General features: G+C 42.0%; 1 protein-coding gene across 1 annotated transcript in view; it reads left to right on the top strand.

Annotated features, from left to right (window-relative positions):
• Positions 1-168: 168 nt before the first annotated feature.
• LOC133338954 (zinc finger protein 729-like) overlaps positions 169-18379 on the top strand; it is a 30900-nt gene continuing 12689 nt past the window's right edge. The window contains exons 1-6 of the mRNA XM_061547081.1: positions 169-2017; positions 2752-2798; positions 4085-5363; positions 6952-6985; positions 10229-10325; positions 11625-13377. Coding sequence (XP_061403065.1) covers positions 4125-5363; positions 6952-6985; positions 10229-10325; positions 11625-13377 — 3123 coding nt within the window. The 5' untranslated portion in view covers positions 169-2017; positions 2752-2798; positions 4085-4124. The remainder of the gene's footprint in view (positions 2018-2751; positions 2799-4084; positions 5364-6951; positions 6986-10228; positions 10326-11624; positions 13378-18379) is intronic.

The following is an 18379-nucleotide window of genomic DNA, read 5'->3' as shown; positions in this document are numbered from 1 at the left end:
GAAAAAACAACAATGTATTTTGTTTCATTTATTTTAGTTGCTTATTCATAATATAATTTTTTTATTAAATCAAATATTTTTTTATTAAAAATATTTTTAATAAAAAAATAATACATTTTTTCTTTTATTTTAGTCGCATTTCATTTTTTACCGACGTGACTTTGCCGGAAAAAAACTAAAATAATTATCTTGATCTGGAGCTTTCGTGAGTGCAGGGATTCATACTCTTTGGTTCTTGCGGTAAAGTCACGTAGAAAGAAAACATTAATTAAGTAATAGCATACGACGTTTCCTTTGCAACACGAGCAATCACCATCAGGTACAAATGAATGAGAAAGAAAAGCTTGTAAACTTAGAACTATATTCTTTGGTTCTTTCGGTAAAGTTACGTAGGTATAAAATAAACTTAGAACGACAATGCAATACAACACAACACAGCGAGTCGGTTAATATAACAGTCAACACCCCACCTAGTTTATTAACGTTCTTCCAAAAATTGCAAAATTTGAGAGAGAACTTAACACATACACGGAGACACACAGACACACAAGCAGAGAGAGATAACACAGACACAGAGAGAGAGACACCAATAAGCAGAGAGATAACACAGAGACAGAGGCACACAGAGAGAGACACATAGGCACACAGAGAGAGACACAGAGAGATAACACAGAGACACACAGAGATACACACATAGACACAGAGAGACACACGTAGGCACACACAGAAACAACACCTCTGTGACAAGGCCTTGCATAGAGAGAGAAGGGGGCTGAGAGAGAGGGGGGTAGAGAAATGAGTATGGCAATGAGAGATTTGGAGCTTTCGTGACTGCAGGAAATACTACAACACGAGGACACTTTCGGTTTTTATTTTTTGTAACCAGGCCAAGCCCACTTGAGCTGCTGTACCGCTCTTATGATTTGAAGCTTTCGTGAGTGCAGGAATCCATACTCTTTGGTTCTTTCGGTAAAGTCACGTAGGAAGAAAAAATAAATTAAGTAATAGCATACGACGTTTCCTTTGCAACACAAGCAATCACCATCAGGTACAAATGAATGAGAAAGCAAAGCTTGTAAACTTGAACTATACTCTTTGGTTCTTTCGGTAAAGTTACGTAGGTATAAAATTAAATAAACTTAGAACTACAATGCAATACAACACAGAGAGTCGGCTAACATAACAGTCAACACCCCACCTGGTTTATTAAAGTTCTTCCAAAGATTGCTAAATTTGAGAGAGAGAACTAAACACAGACACGGAGACACAGAGAGAGACACACATAAGCAGAGAGATAACACAGACAGAGAGAGACACACACAGGCACACAGAGTGAGACACACATAGGCACACAAAGAGAGAGAGAGACACACGCACACACACGTAGGTACACAGAGAGATAACACAAAGACAGACACACAGGCACACAGAGAGAGACACAAAGAGAGAGAGAGCCACAGGCACACAGAGATAAGAGACAGAGAGAGAGACGCATAGACACACACACATAGGCACACAGAGGGCGACACACATAGGCACACAGAAAGAGACACACCGAGAGAGAGACACGCAGAGAGAGAGACACACACATGGACACAGATAGAGACAGAGAGAGACACAGAGGCACACAGAGAGAGATAACACAGACACAGAGACACACACGTAGGCACACACAGAAACAACACCTGTGTTGAGGACTTAAATAGAGAGAAAAGGGGGCTGAGAGAGAGGGGGGGTAGAGAAATTAGCATGGCAATGAGAGATTTGGAGCTTTCGTGACTGCAGGAAATACTACAACACGAGGACACTTTAAGTTTTTATTTTATGTAACCAGGCCAAGCCCGCTTGAGCTGCTATACCGCTCTTATGATTTGAAGCTTTCGTGAGTGCAGGAATCCATATTCTTTGATTCTTTCAGTAGAGTCACGTAGGTAGAAAATTAAATAAATCACGACGTTTTGGGCGCAACACAAGCGTCCACTCTTGTTTTCCGAAGCGACCTGCCCGCACAACAAAGGTGGGCTTTGTCAACGTGTGGAAATGACTATCGGTCAAAGGCTCTAAACGCGTGCTGATATTCACTTTTAAATGTGGAGGGGGATCTGGAGGAAAATCCACGCCACCACAGAGAGAGAGGGAGACACGCAAACTCAGCCATGTTGATTTCATCCTGAATTATTTGGTGGAGTGAGGAAGCATTGAAAACGTTTTTGTTTTGCCATGTTTGTTTTTTCATAGTACACAGTTAGCCTGATAACTTTAATCTAAATTGTCCTATGGTTGTTTTTGTTGACTTGCATCCCACTGGGATTTTCTGCATAAAGCGTTGAAATGCGGTGTTTTTTTGCTGTTTTTTCCTGGAATTTTCCGTTGCGTGTAGTCACTTTAAGATGTTTCTTGTTCACGTTTTTGTTAGTTGCGTTTGCCCCCGAGTCAAGAGCCACATGGCTCACGGGGTTATCTATATATAAAAGGGAAATTTGTGAACGTGTATCTGTTCGAAAGGTTTAGCATACTTTCCGACATGCAACAAACTTGAAATTTGGCATGTGGGTACCTTCCAGACTGTACACAATGCAAAAAGTATAAAAATTGACTTTTACATTTTTCTGGGAGGGGGGCACAATAATGGATATATTTTGCACGGCAAGTGAGCGGTGACCTCACGTCTGTGATGTCACCCGCATGCGGCAGCGTCATGTTGTGTGCATCCTGACGTTACGCATCCCCCACCCCCCATCCTCCGCATAGGCCGTGGATTCATTCAAGACAAGAGTCCAAGTCTCGGGCGAAGCCAGGTAGTAAAGCTCGTACCTGATAAATGAAACTGAAATAAATCAATGAAACTGAAACATTAATACTGAGCAGATGAAGGTGTGGGGCCAGGCATGGTTCTGGACACGCCACCACCTGTTTAACGCGGCAGTGTGTGGCAGTGTCAAGTTTGTGTTTGCAGTAAAATCTATTAATTCTATTGAAAATTGAGGTTATATGAAAACAATGGTTTACGTTTTTTGTTTTTATCTGGAACTCTTTATGAGAATGGAAGCAGTCAGGAAGTTGACACAGCACATACAGCTGACGTTATATCTGTTCATCCCAGCATTCAAGGAAATCTGAGCCTGGCTTCACACCTCTAAGTTACGATTGAACATGAATTTATGCATAACACAAGTAGTAGTATTTTCAACACCCTTTGCTATGTCAGCTGAATTTAGCTCTCATGAATATTCATTTTGTAGCCAGACAGCCGAAATTGTGTGCTAGGAGTTTTGGGTTAACATTCATTTTGAAGATACGAGGGCTTCCAGGAATGTTTATGACCATTTGCCCTCTCATTGTGCGCCATAACAGCCCGTGTGATGAATTTGGAAAACTTTTTAACTTTATCATGAATATATGAATACGTATAGACGTGTTAGTCATGTGTGACTGTTTATATATACTCTTTGGTTCTTTTGGTAAAGTCACGTAGATAGAAATAAAATAAGTTATATTTTAAAAAACTTTTAAAAACACGCTTTTATGAAATGTACTAGTAATGGAAGACCTCCACGACTCCAGGAAGTGGCCCCGAGGCTTGCCGTAACACAAGCGACCAGGGTCAATTATAGCCAACGTCAGTTTACCGTGGACAATTAAAACCAAGCCGAAACATAACATGTAAAAAAGATCGTTTTTTTATTTAATGATAGAATATAGTGTTGTCATCAGTACAACATAAGTATACCAAGTTTGCTGTCGATACCACATTGGGAAGTGGGTTAAAATGGAGTTACAAGATTTGATACAACAACGACAACAATAACAACAGACAGAGTGAGTTAAATGAAAGCGTGTATTAAAATAAATCACAGCAGACATCTCAGCTATCTCGATTTCACCCGAAGACGAACGCTTGTGTTGCATTCGAAACATCGTCATTTATGTTATTTTTACCTACGTGACTTTACCGAAAGAACCACATAGAGTATGGATTCCTGCAGTCATGAAAGCTTCAAATCAAGATTGTGTACATATATATGCGTATATTCATTCCTCTGTGCTTCGATACTGACGTGAAGATGGTCTTTTATGTCTGCAGCTGTCGCTTGCTCTGAAGCTTCCTCTGCAGAATTGGTCTGATGGAGCACAGGCAGTCAGCGCGGCTCGGTACGGCAAGGCAACAATGGGACCAGCGTGCATACAGCACGGATCGGACTGGAAGTTTGACACAGCACCAGAAAAAACACACGGGAGAGAAACCCTTCAAGTGCACTCTGTGTGAGATGGCGTTTGCAGGTTTATCAACTCTTCAAAGACACGAGAGAACACACACGGGAGAGAAACCCTTCAAGTGCACTCTGTGTGAGATGGCATTTGCAGATTCATCAAATCTTCAAAGACACCAGAGAAAACACACGGGAAAGAAACCCTTCAAGTGCAGTGTGTGTGGGAAGGCATTTTCACAGTCAGGAAATCTTGCACAACACCAGAGAAAACACACAGGAGAGAAACCCTTCAAGTGCAGTGTGTGTGGGAAGGCATTTTCACAGCCATCTGGTCTTGCAAAACACCAGAGAACACACACAGGAGAGAAACCCTTCAAGTGCAGTGTGTGTGGGAAGGCATTATTACATTCATCTGATCTTGCAATACACCAGAGAACACACACAGGAGAGAAACCCTTCAAGTGCAGTGTGTGTGGGAAGGCATTTTCACATTCATCTGATCTTACAATACACCAGAGAACACACACAGGAGTGAAACCCTTCAAGTGCAGTGTGTGTGGGAAGGCATTTACACATTCATCTGCTCTTAGAAAACACCAGAGAACACACACAGGAGTGAAACCCTTCAAGTGCAGTGTGTGTGGAATGGCGTTTGCAGGTCGATCACATTGTCAAATGCACCAGAGAACACACACAGGAGAGAAACCCTTCAAGTGCATTCTGTGCGGGAAGGCGTTTGCACGGTCACAAGGTCTTCAAGAACACCAGAGAACACAAATGCATCAGAAAATCCACAAGGAGTGGAGTTTGAAAAGAGCTTGTGAAAGTCAAAGTGCCGTAAGTAGCCCATCCCTCATGAAACAAGTACCGGAAGAAAATCCCAGCTTGGGCACTTTTAAAGGTATCAAGGCGGAATTTGAAGACGTGATTGTGAAATGTGAAGAGGTGACGGTGAAGAGCGAAGAAGTGAAGGTAAAATGTGAAGATGAAGACTCTACTCCAAAATGGGACCTTCACATCGATGGAGGCAACGTGAAGCAGGAGGGGAATTCTGACTGTGAAGCAGAGCGAGGCAACTTGCAGCAGTATGTGGAAGTGGAGGTGTGGGTGGACTTCCTAGATAATACAAAGTCAAATGGAGATTCGTTAGATGTGTAAGCTTGAGACGATGTCGCTCCCAATAGATGCACCTTTGTCACAGTTGAACATTGAAATCTTAGGTTCAACCTGCAGGGTAAGAGTGGCCAGTCTTGGTGGATCTGTTGGTTGGGTAGATATCTCACCAGGAGCCTCAGTGATTCACACTGAACCGTATTGGAGCATTCGTCTGACTCTGTGAGCCTCAGTGATTCACACTGAAGCCTATGGGAGCCTTAGTCTGGATCTGTGAGCCTCAGTGATTCACACTGAAGCCTATTGGAGCCTTCGTCTGGCTCTGAGCCTCAGTGATTAACACTGGAACCTATGGGAGCCTTAGTCTGGCTCTGTGAGCCTCAGTGATTAACACTGAAGCCTATGGGAGCCTGAGTCTGGCTTTGTGAGCCTCGGTAATTAACACTGAACGCGATAGATGGGAGCCAGTGACATGGGGTGAGGTCTATGGCTGTTGGAGGCACCGGGGGCGTGGCCTCACCGAAGGGGGGGTGTGTCTGACGCCCCCCCCCCCCTCAGGCAGATGTGATAGCTGCCTACCCTGGTGCTTTTTCATTGCAGTTTCATGACGAGACCAGCGAGCCTACGTATCTTTATACACATACAGTAGAACCTCTGGTCACGAACGCTTCTGACCACGACCAAATTGGGTTCCATCCAAAACATTGACATTTTTTAATCTGGTCACGAACACATACTCGGGTGGCGATCAAACACGGCCGCGGCCGATTTCCCCCTTCTGCGCCATTTTTGTTGAATTACACAAAGCGTAACAGTTATGTATATAACTTTTGCTATATAAAATTGCTAGTAAGATATAAATTGTGTGAGTGTCGTCATACCCCTCTCCCCTCATTCAAGCCATAATTTAGAGCGAAAGCGCCGAGTACGTAAATCGCTAACATAAGAACCTGTTAATCTCTTCTCGCATCATTCATACGATGATGCGGTGAAGTTAACGTTCATACGATATTACGGTGAATGCTTCCAAAAACATTACTGTACCCAAATATTACTGTTAACTTTCAATAGAAACATGAATTGCTCATACGAATATTCTCTTTCTCAGAATCGACTGACTGATGTAGCAGACGAAACAGTAATCTTGTTGAACGATTCTAAACCTTGACGCGGAAATGTTAGTTTTCTCTGTTCAAGGATTTCTCAGTGTTATGCAATGTTTTTACATTTAGTTTACTATTACACTAAATTCTATGGCATAATTAACCATTATTGTGCTTAAAAATCTTTAAAAAACTATAGACAGTTCGTAGGATTAATCGTATTTACATACAATCCAATGGGGAAATTAGGTTCGAATCACGACTAAATCGGGTTGCGACCAAAGTTATGGAACGAATTATGGTCGTGACCAGAGGTTCTACTGTACTTGAACTAAGTTACCCGGACTATGGAAGGCGAGGACATGTAATGAAGGGGTCTACAAACATTCCATTGGTGACATGCTGAGATGGCAACAGGCAAGCCCTTAGTGCCCGCGTTCCATCTAGTGTCTGAGGGGTTGCGCAATCAGAGGGGAGGCTGAGCGCGTCGCTGCCTCACCCCTCGTCTCGCCCTGTACTTGCAGCGAAGCTCCGCAAATTTGGAGATTTTGACTATAAGTATGTAACCTGTAAAAAACTTTTTTTAAAAACACGCTTTTATTAAATGTACTAGTAATGGAAGAACTCCACGACTCTAGGAAGTGGCCCTGAAGTTTGCCATAACGTAAGGGACGGTGGACAATTACATCCAACGTCAGTTGACCGTGGGAACAATTAGACCCAAGCCGAAACATAACATGTAAAAAAGATTGTTTAAAACATGTTATTTAATGATAGAATATAGTATTGTCATCAGTTTGGCATAAGTACAGTGAGGGAAAAAAGTATTTGATCCCCTGCTGATTTTGTGCGTTTGCCCATCGTGGACAATTAGACCCAAGCCGAAACATAACATATGAAAAAGAATGTTTACAAATATATACACATTTATAAAAAAATATTTAATTAAGTAGAACGAACGTGACTTTCCCGAAAAAAACAGAGTATGAATCCTTGCAGTCACGAAAGCTTCAAATCTAGACTTAAGTAAAACGTTTTGTCTATACTCTATATGTATTTAAAGTTGAGCATTTTGATGTGACGTCACATTTCTCAAACCTCTGCTCCCCTGGTCTCCTTTCTAATAATTTTTTTCTCCTACAACATCAGAGTGCAGCGCCACATTAAATACGCACTACAATGACAATAGTTTAAAGCGATTTGAAGCGTGTTTTATATATTTGGGGGGGGCAGAGCTTTGTGACGTCATATTTGAGGGTGTCTGACTTTGTGACGAGGGGGGGGAGGGGGGTCAAAAAACGGCCAAAATCACGTGACGTCATTTGTGGACGGTCCCGATACGCAAAACTTGAACTCTGACCCCCGCTCTCTGACGTCACCACTAAGCATTACCTCATCGGTGTGAAACGCCGGGGGGGCGGTGCGCCTCGCTAGTGACGTTATGTCACCCCTGCTTGGTCACCGCCGATCTCTGTTCCGGTATAGTCCTTATTTGGGCAAAGCTACGCCCAGTGACAGGCGGCTCATTAACATAATCTACGAACTAAGCGTTGGTGACTGCAGGAATTGCTCATTGGTTATTTCGGTAAAGAAATGAAATACAATTTACATAATATATTCGTTAAAACCCGTCGCGAGTTTGTTTTTTATTGCGACGGGTTCAGCACCCACGCCCCATCATCCCTCGACGCGTGACTTTACCGAAAGAGCCAATGAGTGTACAACGAGTTGAGTCATTCCTGCAGTTGACGAAAGCTTCAATTCTCGAATAAGTTATTCAGTTACCCAGCCCCGCTCGTTGGGGGCGTGTCTTGTACCTCGGAAGTGAATATCACGTCACATCCTGCTGCCGCCATAACGTAGCGAGGTAACGAGAGGCTGCCGTTGAAATCTGAGGTGAGAGATTTTCATCGTGGTGGTTGTTGTGGTGGTGGTTGTTGTTGTTGTTTACCAAGGTAGAGCCTCTCTCTTTCTCGTAGGGATGTCAATTGAGTCGCAGCGAGTATGGGAATCCATGTCCATGTTGGGACATTACAACGCGGGGCCTAGCCACGCGGGGCCTCGCCTCCTGCCCTCGCCTGAAGGCCTTTGTTTGAATTCTCTCGCTTCAACTTGATCTGGAAGCTTTCGTAACGGCAGCAGAAATACAATAAATGAAGAAACAACCGATTTAATGTGGTGGTTTTTTTTTTCATTTATTTTAGTTATATCATATTTTTTTTATCCAAACTTTTTTTCATGAATGAAAAAACAATGTATTTAGTTTCTTTTTTTCATATTTAATTTTTAATACAATTTTTTTAATTAAAACTTTTTAATACTAAAAAATATTTAATAATTTATTCGTTTCATTAATTTTTTTAACTACGTGACCTTACCGAAAAGAACAAATAATTATCTCGGTTAAACTTGATCTGGAGCTTTCGTGAGTGCAGGGATCCATACTCTTTGGTTCTTTCGGTAAAGTCACGTAGAAAGAACACATTAATTAAATAATAGCATACGACGTTTCCTTTGCAACACGAGCAATCACCATCAGGTACAAATTAATGAGAAAGCAAAGATTGTAAACTTAGAACAATAGTCTTTGGTTCTTTCGGTAAAGTTACATAGGTATAAAATAAAATAAACTTAGAATTACAATGCAATACAACACAACACAGCGAGTCGGCTCACATAACAGTCAACACCCCACCTGGTTTATTAACGTTCTTCCAAAGATTGCTAAATTTTAGAGAGAGAACTAAACACGGACATGGAGACACATACACACAAGCAGAGAGAGATAGCACAGAGACAGAGAGACACATAGGCACACAGAGAGACACAGAGAAAGAGACACATATAGACATGGAGATAGACACACACATAGGCACACAGAGAGACAGACACACAGAGAGACACAGAGAGAGATGACACAGGCACACAGAGAGAGACACATAGGCACACAGGGAGAGATAACACAGACACGTAGGCACACACATAGGGCACACACAGAAACAACACCTCTGTGTTAAGGGCTTAAATAGAGAGGGGGGCAGAGAGATACGGGGAGAGAAATGAGCATGGCAATGAGAGATTTGGAGCTTTCGTGACTGCAGGAAATACAACACGAGGACAACTTAAGTTTCTATTTTATGTAACCAGGCCGAGCCCACTTGTGCTGCTGTTACCGCTCTTATGATTTGAAGCTTTCGTGAGTGCATTTGTTGTTTTATATTTATATTATTTTGTTATTTCCCTTTTATGTGACTTTACCGAAAGAACCAAGAATATGAATCCCTGCAGTCACGAAAGCTTTAAATCAAAATTTAAAGGTGGGCTTTGTCAACGTGTGGAAATGTCTATCGGTCAAAGGCTCTAAACGCGTGCTGATGTTCACTCTTAAATGTGGAGGGGCATCCGGAGGAAAATACACGCCACCACTGAGAGAGAGGGAGACACGCAAACTCTGTTATGTTGATTTAATCCTCAATTACTTGATGGAGTGAGGAAGCATTGATAACTTTTGGTTTAGCCATGTTTGCTTGTTGTAGTACAGAGTTAGCCTGACAACTTTAATCTGAATTGTCCTATGGCAAGGGAAATTTGTGAATGTGTGTCTGTTCGAAATGTTTAGCATACTTTCTGACATGCAACAAACTTGAAATTTGGCATGTGGGTACCTTCCAGACTGTACACAATGCAAAAAGTATAAAAAATTACTTTTGCATTTTTTGGGGAGTGTGCGCAATAATGGATATATTTTGCATGGCAAGTGAGCGGTGACCTCACGTCTGTGATGTCACCCGCATGCGGCAGTCTCACGCAGTGTGCATGCTGACGTCACACATCTCCCACCCTCCGCGTTGGCCGTGGATTCATTCAAGACAAGAATCCAAGTCTCGGACGAAGCCAGGTAGTAAAGCTAGTACCTAATAAATGAAACTGAAACATTAATACTGAGCAGATGAAGGTGTGGGGCCAGGCATGGTTCTGGACACGCCACCACCTGTTTAACACGGCAGTGTGTAGCAGTGTCAAGTTTGTGTTTGCAGTAAAGTCTATTAATTCTATTGAACACGGAGGTTATATCAAAAGCATGGTTTATGTTTTTTTGTTTTTATCTGGAACTCTTTATGAGAATGGAAGCAGTCAGGAAGTTGACACAGCACACATACAGCTGACGTTAGATCTGTTCATCCCAGCATTCAAAGAAACCTGAGCCTGGCTTCACACCTCTAAGTTGCGATTGAACATGAATTTATGCATAACATAAGTAGTATTATTTTCAACACCCTTTGCTATGTCAGCTGAATTTAGCTCTTATGAATATTCATTTTGTAGCCAGACAGCCAAAATTGTGTGCTTGGAGTTTTGGGTTAACATTCATTTTGAAGATACGAGGGCTTCCAGGAATGTTTATGACCATTTGCCCTCTCATAGTGCGCCATAACAGCCCGTGTGATGAATTTGGGAAACTTTTAACTCTATATTAATACGTATAGACGTGTTAGTCATGTGTGACTGTATTTATATATACTCTTTGGTTCTTTCGGTAAAGTCACGTAGGTAGAAATAAAATAAGTAAAATTTTAAAAAACTTTTAAGAACACGCTTTTATGAAATGTACTTGTAATGGAAGAACTCCACGACTCCAGGAAGTGGCCCTGAGGCTTGCCGTAACACAAGCGACCGTGGTCAATTACACCCAACGTCAGTTTACCGTGGACAATTAGACCCAAGCCGAAACATAACATGTAAAAAAGATTGTTTAAATTTTTTTTATTTAATGATAGAATATAGTATTATCATCAGTATGGCGTAAGTATACCAAGTTTGCAGTCGATATCACATTGGGAAGTGGGTTAAAATTGAGTTACAAGATTTGAGGATACAACGACAACAATGACAACAACAACAGACAGTGAGTTAAATGAAAGCGTTTATTAAAATAAATCACAGCAGACATCTCAGCTATCGCAATTTTCACCCGAAGACGAACGCTTGTGTTGCGTTCGAAACGTCATTTATGTTAATTCTACCTACGTGACTTTACCGAAAGAACCATAGAGTATGGATTCCTGCAGTCATGAAAGCTTCAAATCAAGATTGTGTACTTATATATGCGTATATTCATTCCTCTGTGCCTTGATACTGACGTGTAGATGCTATTTTCTGTCTGCAGCTGTCGCTTCCTCTGACGCTTCCTCTGCAGAATTGGTCTGATGGAGCACAGGCAGTCAGCGCGGCTCGGTACGGCAAGGCAACAATCCGACCAGCGTGCATACAGCACGGATCGGACTGAAATTTTGACACAGCATCAGAAAAAACACACGGGAGAAAAACCCTTCAAGTGCACTCGGTGTGATATGGCGTTTGCAGATTCATCAACTCTTCAAAGACACCAGAGAAAACACACGGGAGAGAAACCCTTCAAGTGCATTGTGTGTGGGAAGGCATTTTCACAGTCATCTAATCTTGCAAAACACAAGAGAACACACACAGAAGAGAAATCCTTCAAGTGCAGTGTGTGTGGGAAGGCATTTTCACAGTCACAATATCTTGCACGACACCAGAGAACACACACAGGAGAGAAACCCTTCAAGTGCAGTGTGTGTGGGAAGGCATTTTTACGGTCACAACATCTTACAATACACCAGAGAACACACACAGGAGAGAAACCCTTCAAGTGCACTCTGTGTGGGAAGGCATTTTCACAGTCATATGATCTTGCAAAACACCAGAGAACTCACACAGGAGAGAAACCCTTCAAGTGCAGTGTGTGTGAGAAGGCATTTTTACAGTCACCACATCTTGCAGCACACCAGAGAACACACACAGGAGTGAAACCCTTCAAGTGCAGTGTGTGTGGGAAGGCGTTTGCAGGTCCATCAAATTGTCAAATACACCAGAGAACACACACAGGAGAGAAACCCTTCAAGTGCAGTGTGTGTGGCAAGGCATTTTCACAGTCATCTGATCTTGCAATACACCAGAGAACACACACAGGAGAGAAACCCTTCAAGTGCAGAGTGTGTGGGAAGGCATTTTCACAGTCCTCAAATCTTGCAACACACAGGAGAACACACACAGGAGAGAAACCCTTCAAGTGCAGTGTGTGTGGGAAGGCATTTTTACAGTTGCAACAAATTGCACAACACCAGAGAACACACACCGGAGAGAAACCCTTCAAGTGCAGTGTGTGTGGGAAGGCATTTTCACAGTTACAACATCTTGCACGACACCAGAGAACACACACAGGAGAGAAACCCTTCAAGTGCAGTGTGTGTGGGAAGGCATTTTCAGAGTCAAGTGATCTTGCAAAACACCAGGGAACACACACAGGAGAGAAACCCTTCAAGTGCAGTGTGTGTGGGAAGGCATTTTCAGAGTCAAGTGATCTTGCAAAACACCAGAGAACACACACAGGAGAGAGACCCTTCAAGTGCAGTGTGTGTGGGAAGGCATTTTCATACTCATCTGTTCTTGCAAGACACCAGAGAACACACACAGGAGAGAAACCCTTCAGGTGCACTTTGTGCGGGAAGGCGTTTGCACGTTCACAACATCTTCAAGAACACCAGAGAACACAGAAGCATCAGAAGATCCACAAGGAGTGGAGTCTGAAATCAGCTTGTGAAAGTCAAAGTGCCGTAAGGAGCCCATCCCTCATGAAACAAGTACCGGAAGAAAATCCCAGTTTGGGCACTTTAAAAGGTGTCAAGGCGGAATTTGAAGAGGTGATTGTGAAATGTGAAGAGGTGACGTTGAAGAGCGAAGAAGTGAAGGTAAAATGTGAAGATGAAAATTCGACTCCAGAATGGGACCTTCACATCGGTGGAGGCAACGTGAAGCAAGAGGGGAATTCTGACTGTAAGGCAGAGCGGGGCAACTCACAGCAGTTTGTGGAAGTGGAGGTGTGGGTGGACTTCCTAGACAATATAAAGTCAAATGGAGACCCGGTAGATGTGTAAGCTTGAGACGATGTCGCTTCCAATAGATGCACCTTTGTCACAGGCCTTTAATGAAAATAACGTGAAGTAGAACATTGAAATCTTAGGTTCAACCTGCAGGGTAAGAGCGGCCAATCTTGGGGGATCTGTTGGTTGGGTAGATATCTCACCAGGAGCTTCGGTGTTTCACACTGAACCCTATGGGAGCATTCATCTGGCTCTTGTGAGCCTCAGCGATTCACACTGAAGCCTATGGGAGCCTTAGTCTTGCTCTGTGAGCCTCGGTAATTAACACTGAACGCGATGGATGGGAGCCAGTGACATGGCGTGAGGTCAGTGGCTGGGGAGGCACTGGGGGCGTGGCCTCACCGGTGTGTCTGACACGCCCACCCCCCTCAGTGAGGCAGATGTGATAGCTGCCTCCCCTGGTGCTTTTTCATTGCAGTTTCATGACGAGACCAGCGAGCCTACGTATCTTTATGCACATACAGTAGAACCTCTGTTCGCGAATGCTTCTGACCACGACCAAATTGGGTATCGACCAAAACATTTACAACAGTTTATTTAATCTGGTCACGAACACATACTCGGGTGGAGATCAAACAGGGCCGCGGCCGATTTCCCCTTCCGCGCCATTTTTGTTGTTGAATTACACAAAGCGTAACAGTTATGTATATATCTTTTGTAATATAAAATTCCTAGTAAGATATGTATACATTTTGTAAGTGTAGTCATACCCCTCCTTCCTCATTCAAGCCATAGTTTAGAGAGCGAAAGCGCTGAGTACGTCAATCGCTAACATAACCCGTTAATCTCTTCTCGCATCATTAATACGATGATGCGGTGAAGTAAACGTTCATACAATATTACGGTGAATGCTTCCAAAAACAATACTGTACCCAAATATTACTGTTAACTTTCAATAGAAACATAAATTCCTCATACGAATATGCTCTCTCAGAATCGACCGACTGATGTAGCAGACGAAACAGTAATCTTGTTGAACAATTCTAAACCTTGTCAGTTTTCTCTGTTTTTCAAGGTTTTCTCAGTGTTATGCAATGTTTTTACATTTAGTTTACTATTACAATGAATTCTATGGCATAATTAACTATTTTTGTCTTTAAAAATATTTTAAAAACTTTATATACAGTTCGTAGGAGTCTGGAATGGATTAATCGTATTAACATACAATCCAATGGGGAAATTAGGTTTGAGTCACGACCAAATCGGGTTGCGACCAAAGTTATGGAACGAAATTATGGTCGTGACCAGAGGTTCTACTGTACTTGAACTCAGTTACCTGGACTATGGAAGGCGAGGACATGCAATGAAGGGGTCTACAAACATTCCATTGGTGACATGCTGAGATAGTAACAGGCAAGCCCTTACTGCCCGCGGTCCATCCAGTGTCTGAGGGGAGGCTGAGCGCGTCGCTGCCTCACCTCTCGTCTCTCCCTGTACTTGCAGCGAAGCTCTGCAAATTTGGCGATTTTGACTATAAATAAATAAATAAAACACTTGTTTTTTCATACGTGCTTTTATGAAATGTACTAGTAATGGCAGAACTCCACGACTCCAGGAAATGGCCCCGAAGCTTGCCATAACGTAAGGGACAGTGGCCAATTATAGCCAACGTCAGTTGACTGTGGGGACAATTAGACCGAAACATAACATATAAAAAAGAATGTTTAAAAATATATTTTTTTTAATGATAGAATATAGTATTGTCATCAGTATGACATAAGTATACCAAGTTTGCAGTCGATACCACATTGGGAAGTTGGTTAAAATTGAGTTACAAGATTTGAGAATACGACAAAAACGACAACAGACAGTTAAAATAAAATATTTTAAAATACTTTTTTTAAAAACACGCTTTAATGAAATGTACTGTCCGAGCTGCCCCTGCCCCCTTCTCTCATCGCTCCTCTTCCACATGCCCCGGCCCTGGGCGTGGCTCCCCAAGGCTTGCCGTGACGTAAGGGACCGCGGTGATTTACAGGCAACGTCAGTTGAGCGTGGACAATTAGAGCCGTAAAAAAGATTGTAAAAAAATATGTATTTATTTTTAATGATAAAATATGGTATTGTCATCAGTATGACACACCTATACGAATTTTGCATTCGATACATTGGGAATACGGTTGAAATTGAGTTACAAGATTTTTGGATACAACACATACAGTAAATTTAAATAAAAGCGTGTTAAATGTAAAAAAAAATCTATGTTATGGATTTTGTATGATATAATATCGTGTTGTCATCAATATGACATCGCTATACCAAGTTTGCAGTCGATAGCACATTGGGAAGTGTGTAAAATTTGAGTTAGAAGATTTCGTTTTTGAGGATACAACAGACGAAGTGAGTTAAATAGAAGCGTGTAAAAATGATTGGAATCATCTTCTTGGTTCTTTCGGTAAAGTCACGTAGAAGGGAAATAATAAAAATAAAACTTTTTAAAATAATTCTCACGACGTTTCGGCCACAACGCAAGCAGCCGTCCTCAGGTGACAGACCTGCTTGCGTTTTGGCCGACACGTGAGAATTTTATTTTAGTATGTTTTATTTATTGTTTTATTATTTCCCTTTTACGTGACTTTACCGAAAGAACCAAGAAGATGAATCCCTGCAGTCACGAAAACTTTAAATCGAAAATGATTGGAATCGTACAGAAATGACATAACACCCAATTTCAAAGCAGATGCGATCCACCCTTCTGAAACGCCCTGTAATTTACGAGTTTTGAATAATTGTAACCAAACACAATAAACCAGACACGTGAATTTGTGAACTTTCACGGCAACGTGTGTCGAGACCTTTAATCTGTGTAATCGGACACGTGTGTTTGTACATACAAAGACAAAGATCCCCCCCGGTATAGTCTTCACAGACTATTGGGGCAAGTGCTGTTAGCGGGTGGCGATGTTCGCACACCGCACCGGGTACGCATTTGAGGCTGAGTCGATGTAGGGGCGGCTCAGGACCGGTTAAAAAAATCATCTCCACTGGTTATGGGGGCCGTCCATAAACGAGGTCACGCGATTTTGGACGATTTTTGACCCCCCCACCCGCGTCACACGGCGTCACAAAAAGTCAAACCCCCTCAAATATGACGTCACACAGCTCTGTCCCCCAAATCAAGTTCAAGTTCATTTCAAGTTCATTTATTAGGTATAGCCCTGTGAGCCATTCAGCTCTTGAATCGGGTGCAACCGCAACAAACAAAAAACAAAAACATGAACAAAAAAACATCTTAAAGTGAATATGTGACTAAGTGCAAACAGAAAATCCAAGAAAAGACAGCAAAAATATTGCAGAAAAAACACCGTACACCAACGCTGTGTGCAAAAATGCCAGTGGGATGCAAGTCAAACAACAACAACAACCACAAGACAACTTAGATTAAGGCCATCAGTCTAACTCTGTACTACAACAACACAAACATGGCTAAACCAATACACTTTTCGAAATCACCAAAATAAAGCCATGAAGGCAATGAAAAAGCAATCATAGGAACTGACGGAATTTTCACAATAAATGGCATAAACAACATGTACTACCAAAACCCTGCAGCCATAGCTGGCTGCATGAGTCACTCCACAACAGCAGGAGCATCAATCGGAGTATTGTAATTTTTCAATGCACCTTTAAGATCAGCACACTAAATCAAAACACAGGTCATACTTTGTAGCGATCATCCGGAGCGAAACATTTTATTTTAGGTCACTGAATAGCACTGGCAGCTAGGGGTGTACAACTCCTCTAAAGCAGTTTTGAGTGAAGATCTCATAGGTAGTGACTCAAGTTTCAATTTATTTGCAACAGCATTCCAGACCCTGGGGGCATCAATAGCAAAGGCCCTTCCTCCAGTATATGTACGGCAATAGGGAATATTAAGCTGGTAAATGAGTGTAGACCTTAGATCAAATTTGTTCTTTGAAACAGAGACGAGATCCAGCAGGTAATCTGCAGATTTTTTTGCAAGTACATCATGAATAAATAAGATCTGGTGCACACGCCGTCGAACATTCAGAGATGTTAAGTTTGACCCAATGTAGAGATCACAGTGGTGAGTCCTATATGGGCAGTTCAATGCAAATCTTAAGGCCGAGTGATACATTGAGTCAAGCTTCTTCAGTACAGTACTTGGGGCTGATTTATACACAATGTCACAGTAATCAAGTAGAGGCAGTACGGTAGCTTTAATCAATTCCAAACGGAACATAGGAGGGAAGCAGTGCTTGTGTCGATATAGAAAACCAATTTTAATTTTTGTCTTTTTCCCAATATAATCAATGTGATCTTCAAAATTCAGTTTTGAATCCAGGATGACCCCAAGATACTTATAGATCTTGACTTGCTCTATTTGATCATTATTTAAGGTATGTAATTGGGGAAAAATAACTTCCCGCTTTAGTCCTGGTGAGAAGCATAGCACCTTGGTTTTGGCAGGATTTAGGACTAGTTTAAGAGCAACTAGCTGATGTTGTAGTTTGTTGAAATCACTCTGGAGCTTAGCAATCACGTCATCCGGAGAGCGGCCAGCAGTAATTAGTACCGTGTCATCTGCAAAAAGATTTACCCTGGAATAATCCAGTTCAGTGCCCAAGTCATTTACATAAAGAGAGAACAAGAGGGGGCCGAGAATGGAACCCTGTGGAACCCCTTTTGTTATCTTAACACTGTTTGACCTCCAACCATCTGTGAATACAGTTTGGGTGCGAGAAAAGAGGTAATTTTTTAACCATTTTACTGTGTTTTCGGAAAAACCGAGGCAACTTATTTTACTAAGCAGGATGTTGTGGTCTACTGTATCAAAAGCTTTGGACAAGTCAAGAAAAAGACAGGCGCAGTACTGCTTATTATCAAGGCTACTGTAAATGTGATTCAGAGAGTCTAATGCAGCAGATGTGGTGCTGTATTTTTTTCGGAACCCAGATTGTTTTAGATGTAATAGATTGTTGGCGGACAGGAAACTGCTAATTTGGTAGGTCAATAATTTTTCAAAAAT

This window comes from Lethenteron reissneri, unplaced genomic scaffold (genome assembly GCF_015708825.2).
Source record: "Lethenteron reissneri isolate LAM-NWPU_2019-01 unplaced genomic scaffold, ASM1570882v1 scaffold_1639, whole genome shotgun sequence".
NCBI classification, from domain to species: Eukaryota; Metazoa; Chordata; class Hyperoartia; order Petromyzontiformes; family Petromyzontidae; genus Lethenteron; species Lethenteron reissneri.
Note: the sequence above shows the minus strand (reverse complement) of the source record. Positions and strands in the feature narration are given on the sequence as shown.